At 41.3% G+C, this 9,115-nt stretch overlaps 1 protein-coding gene across 1 annotated transcript in view; it reads left to right on the top strand.

Annotated features, from left to right (window-relative positions):
• The first annotated feature begins 1,929 nt into the window (after positions 1 to 1,929).
• Positions 1,930 to 9,115, top strand: part of cnbd1 (cyclic nucleotide binding domain containing 1) — a 46,178-nt gene continuing 38,992 nt past the window's right edge. Inside the window, exons 1-4 of the mRNA XM_071538117.1 lie at positions 1,930 to 1,969; positions 2,625 to 2,697; positions 3,287 to 3,403; positions 5,034 to 5,201. Of these exons, the coding sequence (XP_071394218.1) occupies positions 1,930 to 1,969; positions 2,625 to 2,697; positions 3,287 to 3,403; positions 5,034 to 5,201 (398 nt within the window). The remainder of the gene's footprint in view (positions 1,970 to 2,624; positions 2,698 to 3,286; positions 3,404 to 5,033; positions 5,202 to 9,115) is intronic.

Below are 9,115 nucleotides of genomic sequence, written 5' to 3'. Positions count from 1 at the left end.
AATGAATCAATTTGAATGAATTTCAGTGTTTTAAATGCAATTATTTTGCATTGCACAAAAAATTTACATTGCAGTAAGCTATTGTCATTACAATACAATAAAGTTCTATTGAGTTGAACGAAGAGCAATAAATAGAACTACAAAACATGGCTGATTAACACTGTGGAAGTGCATACTGCATCAAGTTCATGAGCCCACAGCGTGAAAGCCTGTCTGCGATCCCTGTATTAGCAGAGTATTACGGTGCATGCAGACCAAGTGCAAGCATGACACTTTGCATTGCCTCACTCTATCACAAGTCATTTCATCGGGTGTGTTTTGGGAACAAGCGTCTCAGTTTGTTTAACATGGGAAAATATTGAAGCCCCCAGCTATGAAACCCAGAGCTGTGGAAGCCTTTCACTCTTTTTTTGTCTGTGCAGTTCCTGGTTGGAATGCTTAAGACCCTTGCGGGGGCCAGGTGGATCTGAGCTCAGATGCAGATTGCATGCTGATCGCCTCCTGAGCAAGACGCCTCCAGTCCATCAGGATGAGTTGTGCCATCCTCCAGGCAGGCACAGACCAGACTTACACTCTGGGCTGACCCAGTGGTGTAGCTGCAGATAAAGGCTCAAGCCAAACGCCTGGCCAGTAGGACAGAGGCCAGAGGCCGAAGTCTGTTAAGACAGATCAATGTGCTACTGAGTTATTGATCATTGTTAAGCCTGTGTTTTCAGTAGCATATATTATTTGTTATTTTCAGATGACACCATACGACCTACTTCATTTAATACAGCTTAAAGAGATTCTCTCCTAAGCTGATTCTCTGGCTGAAATCAATTCCATAGTGTCTCCTACTAAAACAGAGCTGCAAATAAACCTGCAAATTCTCACCAGCAACCCACAGAGGCAGATGGGTCTCACCGTTCTTACTGAGTCTAGAGACACAAACAGATGGGAAGGACGCGACTGAAAACAAGGGAAGGCCAACACCATATAAAAAGATGCCCCATTTACACCAGTGTTAAAGTTTGTGTTGTCTGTCTCTTACAACTGAGGGTGTCATGAATTTTCCAGTATTCCAACAATAAATGAGGCCTGAACAGAGGATGCTCTCAGCTTCTAATGGGAGAGATAGTAGGGTTGGGTGCATGCAAAACAATGATATACTGTACAAGCACTAAAGGGGAATTGGAACTCCACTCCTGAAGAAGTCATATCCAAAACTGCCTTCTTGCCTCTCAAGTGCTGTTGGAAATATTGTAATTATGACTTGAATGCACATGAATGATCCAACAAAGTGGCAGGAATGACTGGGAAATTGATCATTTATTATGATAGAGTTACCTAGATGTGACATTTAGTGACTGGAGAGCAGCCTTTGTTTAACTTTTAGTTAAACTTTAATTAAACTTTTCGCAATCAAAATATAAATTTGCTGTTGCGTCTGTGCCGCTTGATTTCTAACATAAAAAACCCCAAACAAACCCCAAAACAACAATTTTTTATTACATGGTCCAAAAATGTCTCAAAAACTACGCTTGGAGAAGGGTTGCATCCATTGTTGGAGTTGTTGGCTGGTTATGGCAAAAGGCAATACCAAAGCAGCGAAAAATACATGATTTGTATAAATATATGGCTTATTTTTCTTGGTCGAACAAGTTGCTCACAGTGTGAACAAGCAGTCGACCAATTGCTCCTGAATGCAACAACAAGAAGTATTTACGACTTCCGAAGTTTAGTTAGTTAGTTAGTTTTTATTCTTTTTCACAAAACTGTACATCACAAGGAGAACCAACAACAACAGTTTACGGGGAGCACTTGAAGGCAGCATGTTGACATGACAACCTGGAAGCCACCTGTTGGCACCTAACAGAACTAACTAATTTAACCCTGTTTATGTAGGCAGCCGATTGTTTAACGCTACCTTAACGTTATTTAAACGGACACATGGCGCTTCAACCTGCATTTCTCAGCTCGACACATTCAGGTAAAATTTTCGGTTTTTACCTGGTAGCCTTAGGCCTATATCCACGACAGCAGACTAGCTAACAAGTTGTAAGTTAGCCTCGATATGTGATGTTCTCTCCCGTTTGGAGAGGACATTGCCAAACTCCATTGAAAAATCTGGCAATAAATTTGGCTTTGCTTAATGGCAAATATTAATACCTGGTAGGACGTAACTAATTTCAGAGCTTTTACAAACCGTTAGGAGCTCTTCAATACGGCATATCTCCAATACGCTAAGCAGCACTTATTTCAGTGGAATTTAAACTTTTATATCTGGTTCCACTGTTATTCCCACAATCTTCTCCCACCAAAACAACGTGGTGGGCGGTAGCGAGTAGTGTGAAACAATTATAAAAGTTGAGATTTTATTGAGATACAGCTCTGCTTCATGGATGATATATATGCCGAAGTTACCTGTAGACCCTACCAATTGGTAAGAGGTTAACTCCTGTTCTATCATGTATGTATATTTGTGGATGAGAAAGGAAACATTAAAGTGCTCGATTTTTGAATGGAGTTTGGTGTTACTTATGCTTCAAAGTAATTTAAAGTAAGTCAGTTGTTACGGTTATCTCTAGTTATCCTACCTTTTTTCCCGATGTATTCTTGTTTTTAATTAACGTTTATTTATTTAGAAAGTCAAAAAGTATTGGGGATAGATTATACCCGCCTGAGGGACCTGTGCACAATCCATGGACTCAGAGACAGGTATCTAAAGGCCTTTATTTGTCCCACCTTTAAATCTTTAATGGGAATTCGCCCAGTTTTCCTAATATAGCCTATAGTAAAGTAAATCAAGGGCTCTCAAATGTTTTCATGCCACAGACACCCAAATAGACACTCATTATGTCACAGTTCCCCAAATTATATGATTTTGATAAATGTGAATATGGAAGAATATGAGATTATTTTTGTTATTGATTTAGTAATGAATCGTATAACTGTCTACAATACTTTCAGGGGAATAATAGTGGTGGGTTTGAAATCCAGTGAATTAAATTATAGTGAAATTTCACTCACTCATATGGTAATTTCTATGCATTCTCTCTGGGATAATTACTAGAGATTTGAATTATAGTGAAATTAAACTTAAAATAAACTTATTAAACTTACTTTACTTAACTAATTTTGCTGGATGCTACTGGCCTGTAACAGCAGGATTATAGGCTACTACAGGCTTTTTTCCTTCTCAGATTTTCTTGCATTGGCCTTGTGTCTGTTCAGTTTGAATGGCACATGCTATTTGTTATGTATATGCTGTGAATGTTTGACCCTGTTACACCTTTTTCTCTCATAGTAAGGATGCCCAGTCTACTAAGGAGGCTCATGACGTCTTCATGAACTCCTATCAGAAGATATTCCTCCATCCAAAGAAAGTGCTCCCTCGAATCCATAAAGTGCCAGCAATCAAAAAGTAGGTCCAACTGTTCCAGTGTAGATATTCACTAATATGAAGAAGCCAATCATGTCTTGTCCATCATTGTTTCTTTCCTAGCTCTTATTTTGTGTGTTTTGATCACAGATGTTATACCAGTGTCTCTCTGGTAGTCTACCAGTAGATGTCAGCACTCTGCTATGTACATCCCTGATTCACAGTATGCAAACTCAACATCCTGAATACATTAACTTGATTTCATTATCGCCATGATAAATACATGTGAGGGGAAAACTATAAAGCGCGGTTATTTCCACTCATGAATCTCGTTCCATTGTCATTGCCATTATCTTTGCATATTTCCCTGTTTTCATTTAGCCCTTATCTCACTAAGACACTCGCACCCTTGCTTGTCGTTCGGAATAAAATTACACCGCTATCACCCGCCCGCCCACCGCAAATTGCGCTCTTCCATTCCTCTTTTCCACGCTGAGAAAGGGACAACCAAATGCCAAAGGAATGCAGGCAGGACTTGACTCCGGCGTGGGCTTCGTGTAATATATCTCCGAGCGCTCTCAAGGACCATTGACTTGTCTGGGGCAGATGAGAGGCGAGGATGAGTGGAGGAGGAAGCTGGGGGAAGTGCCGACGCACTATTTCATGCCTCTCCATCTTTCCGCTGTCCACTGATGCAAGGAGATAGGTCATTAGATCCTCGCCATCTCTTCCATTAATCTAATTAAGCCATTGGGGTTGGGCCTAGCCCCTGTCGTCGCTGCGAAAGAGCTCCATACATGTTAGAAAGAGCTTTGTCATTTTACTCGCCGTGCACTCGGGGAACATTGAAGAAAACGCTTAACCGACCTCTTCTAGAATAGTGAGGCCTGGTGTTTCATCCTTAGAATGTACTTGAGTTGAAAGTCTTGTAAAAAAGCTAGTGGTTAATGGGAAACAACAGTTTGATTTTTGTTACAGTTTGATCTCTGCCCTCCCTCTCTCGCCTGTCAGTGAACAACTGAGTCACAACAGACGTAGACATATTACAGCGAGATGTAAATATATAGTACAAAGCCGGGAAGATGCTGTGTTGGAGACTGAATGCTCCGGTGGGCAGTGACATATGAGTCACTGCTCTAATTGCCATGATACAGAGTGGCTCTCAACCAGGGGACTGGGATTCTTAAGAAGGCCTTACCGAGGGGAGGCCTATTCATAGGAGCGGTTTGCATGGGCAAATGCCACTATGATTACTCTTTTAACAATGCCATAAAAAAATCAAGCGCTGTTGAGCTGCGAGGCGGGGGGTCTTCCTTCAGTGGGGAGGAGAAGTAATTGGGCAAAAAAGGCAATAGTGTGTCCCTAGAAAAAGGGCTGCACTCAAGGGTTATTTCAGGTTTCTAAGAACACTTGCCTCAGTATTTTGATTTTTGAAACATCAGAGGCCTTTTTTTTTTTTTTAGCAGTGCTAGTGAAAGTCAGTTGACCTGAAAAAAAAACACCAAACTGTTTCCTTGCTCCTTCACAACATTGTCCTCCACAGAAAACGTCTTGAATATAAATTGCCTAATATAAATGTATCCCCATTAACTTCTGACAAAATGAAACTCTTGAAAATAAAACCATTTGAGTTTCACTGTGCTTTTTCCTGAAGGACTTGTCTCTGTCCCAGTAGTGTCTGCTCACCAGTGAAGGACGGGACCAGTGGCGGGGACGCCTCCCGGTCTCTGGGAGCTGGTCGGACCCGCAGGAACCTCCAGAAAGCGACCGGGACCCAGAGCCGGGGGAGACAGACCCAGGACAGGCTCATCAACCACGTGATCAAAGCTCTCCGGAAGTTGTGAGTCTTCAGTGTCTGTCTGTGTATTTCTGGCTTTCTGCATGCTAGTGGTGGCTTATTGACATCTTTGGTCAAAGTAGTCATTGCTGCTCAGAGATCAGCTGTCAATCAAACAGTGTGTCCAGTACTGTGATGTCTTTTTATATGAGGCCTCAGTCCTGAATGTTGAGTGTTGCATTTCTGACTGCTACCAAATGAGGGCAGAGCACCCTTTCACTTGTGGTCCCATTTAAACTCTTAGCTTGAAACATGTGCAGCTCTTCTGTTTTTTTTCTCTTGTCCTCCTCTCCTCTCCTCTCCTCTCCTCTCCTCTCCTCTCCTCTCCTCTCCTCTCCTCCCCTCCCCTCCCCTCTCCTCCCCTCTCCTGTCCACTGGCAGATGATGAAACCGTTTTCATTAGAGTTAGTCAGATGCTGTTGAGGATGAGTCTGAGCTCCAAGAAAGCGGAAAAAAAAAAAAAAAAAAAAAAAAGAGAGAGACGACGCCAGCGTGACTTACGAGGATTGTAAAGACAGCAACATCTGGTGCCACTACAAAACCGGTCCCAAGAAAATAAAAGAGCCACTAATCTGTTTTGTCAGACCCCCGAGAATCAACACTTGACATCTGATTCATTTGGATGGAACATTTTTTTGGCAACTGACTGAGTGTCAAGAGCTGGGTTTCCGTCCAAGTGTTTTTATGTGATTGGTGATGTATTGAATTGGAAGGGCTGAATGGAAGCAGCATATTCCTGGGAAATTTCCTCAATATTGCAAAAATGTTTTGTGTGTGTATGTGCTATCGCTCTAATGTATAAGTCTCCTTCATGGGTGTATGACCATTAATTGGTGGAATATTGCCAAGGACGTTTTGTTGTTTGGACGGCATGACCAAAACAATAACAACTTCTAGAATCAATTCTCGGAGACTTTTCCGATGCAGCTCCATTCTGCGCTCAGGAGCCCTATTTACTCGCTTCAGCCCGTGTCAAAAGTTTGCTCACAATTCACTTGACAGTTGGACGGGAAACGTGGCTACTGTTAATCACGAAGAGATTGTCCTTGAAGTTGAAGCACACTTCAGCTGGTGGGTGAGGACAGATGGAGAGCGAGACGTCCCTCTTGTGAAGTAGCGAGCGTGTGTTTTTATTACACGGGACTCTAGAGCTCAGATGCGTTTGATTGCCTGACATTCCCATTGTTTTCATTTATTCACTCTTTCCATTTCATCTCCCCCCCCCCCCAAAGTTTCCCAAGGTTGCATTGTGCTGGTTTTATTGGCTTTTCCTGGTGCGGGCGGGTGTGTGTTTCTGTTTCTGAGTGTGTGTGTGTGCACGCTTCTCAGTAGTACATGTACGTATGTGTGTTTCCAAGCCTGTGTGTGTGTTTCTGTTTGTTTGTGTGTGTGTGTGTGTGTAGGAATGTGTCAGGCGCACCACAGTGAGCCACAGAGCACTGAGGTGTGTCATTGAGAGGGCCTGTGGGGCTTAATGCCTGGCCGGTCGGCGTGCACATTAATCTGAATGAAGGCACAAAGTGACAGGCCTGTGATTTAGACTGCCCATTAAACCTTACAGTCACATGCTTCCCACAGTCACAACTGCAGGGGCTGTAGGCCAGGAAGGCTCGGCCGGTTCAGGTGGGTCGGGCCGCCCGCTGAGCTGAGGCGGCTGATAACCAGGCATATGGTTACATTTGGCATTTCACTGCCGTCCATCTCCTGTGGCTGCATTACTTTTTCCCCGCTCTCCTCCTCCCATCTCTTTACATCGCCTGTATGTGCATTGCGGCTCCATTCAGATCATACCGTAAACTTGACTTAGGGCTGGGCGATATGGACCAAAAATCATATCTCGGTATTTTTAGGCTGAATGGCGATACACGATATATATCTCGGTATTTTCTACGAAGTGGGCTAAATGTTCAGTTGTAAGTAGGGCTGGGCGATATGGGCAAAATCAAATATCACAATATTTTTCACCAAATACCTCGATATCGATATTGCGACAATATTGTAGGGATGATTATTGGTGCTTTCACAAAATATTTACACAATGAGATTTTTGATAAATAATCATCAGTAATGTGGATATAATGACTAAGTGGGTAAAGGCAAATAATAGAACAGCTAGAACAGTCTGGTGAGTTCAGAAAATGACATCACTTTACTGTAAACACTTATGTCATGTCACGATATTATGATATCCAAAATCTAAGACGATATCTAGTCTCATATCACAATATCGATATAATATCGATATATTGCCCAGCCCTAACTTGACTGCTTCCATCTCTGGTTTTGAAGATCTGTCAGCAATGTGAGTCAAATCTGATATCCACACCTGACTAACACCTAACCCTTAATGCGTCCTTGTGTGATTGGCTGATAAAAGTTGCAATGACAAAAAGCATAACTATTACCTAGGATTGATGCACATGCAGATGGATGGATGGATGGAATAGGGTTTGACCGGTATATTCGATATCTTTAAATTTGACCATTTTCATGCCAAAAGCTTAAAAAAATAATTCCAAGCATTCAGTGTTTCTCATAATTGTATTCTTGTCAGCCTCTGAAATGCCATTTAGACCATCATGTGACACTAAAATTCTCCATTGAAACCCAGGATGATGGCAGCACAGATAGATAGATAGATAGATGGATAGATAAATGGGATGGATACAGTCATGCACATGTTACTAGATGGATGGAAGAAGGATGGCCAGACAAATAGATCAGTGCTGTCTGGAGATGACAAGTGGATGCTCTCCCTCTGACACCATGATCATTTCTCATGAATGTTAACAGCCCAATTTCTTTTTTCTTTTTTTTTTTTCCCCCGTCAGTGTCTGACACACCCCTTGGCACCAGTCACATCCTACATGACAAGCCTGTCAGCCTGCGTTAAGCTGCGGGTCTCCTCACCACAACACTTTCAGCCTGACAAAGGTCAACTGTTGACTTAAGCGGGGCAGAAAAAAAAAAAAAATGACTCCCTAGGTCAACAATTCTTGAATTAGTTACACTGACTGAGGCAGATATGATAGGATGAAACTTAAATAATGCCAGTGGGGATATTGGGCCGTTACAGCAGAAAATAGCAGAAGGATACAGCAAAGAAACATAAGTAATAATATAGAAAAAGGGGGTTTGAAGTATATGCACCACCACAAAAGTATGATTTTAAAAAGTATGGATTACAGTATTATTAGGGTGTACAAAATAGTTTAGTAGATAGTAGTAGTTAGTTAGTAGTAGAGTTTCTATAGGTTCTTACTAAGTTTGAAATTCTGAAAGTATCTTAATTTAAGGCCTTAAAAAGTATAAAAATGTCTTAAATACAGTTATTAGAGGTGAAATAACAGGCTTCTTTGCCCTGCATGTCCACTCTAAGATCAGTACAGAACAGGGATAGTAGTACAATATGCAAAACATATTTTTTAATCATATCTGCTTTACTAAACACAATTGGACTTCATGGCCCGTAACAATTACTTTCCTTGTGTTCTTTTTCTTATACTGCCCATTTATAGTTTCAGAACTTTCATTAGCTATATTCAATCAGAAATTGTCTATTTTGCCAGCTTTGTTTATTTTGGTTTTTAATTTGGTCTTTAATTCAGTTCCATTAAAAAGGTATTAAAAAGTATTAAATGTGGCTTTCGGAAACCTGCAGATATCCTGATAGCGAGGCAAAGAAAAAATGAATGCAGAATATGTACCACAAAAAAATATACCCAAAAATGATATATTCAGTATGAAATATGTGGGAAAAAGTATATAAATACCAATGCCTACAGAAATGAGAAGGATGATAGATATAGATAGATTTACAGGACGTCTCTATATTTAAAGATTGCTTGACAGCTAGACTTACATCCACCTCACTGTAAGCCGCGCTGTTTCCACATTTCACTCCCCTAGTGTTTTTG

Source organism: Centroberyx affinis, unplaced genomic scaffold (genome assembly GCF_046629955.1).
Source record: "Centroberyx affinis isolate AG114_WGS23_722 - 3 ecotype Tasmania unplaced genomic scaffold, CSIRO-AGI_Caff_v1 ptg000194l_1, whole genome shotgun sequence".
Lineage (NCBI taxonomy): Eukaryota > Metazoa > Chordata > Actinopteri > Beryciformes > Berycidae > Centroberyx > Centroberyx affinis.
The sequence above is the reverse complement of the archived record's forward strand: the minus strand, read 5'-3'. Positions and strand labels throughout refer to the sequence as shown.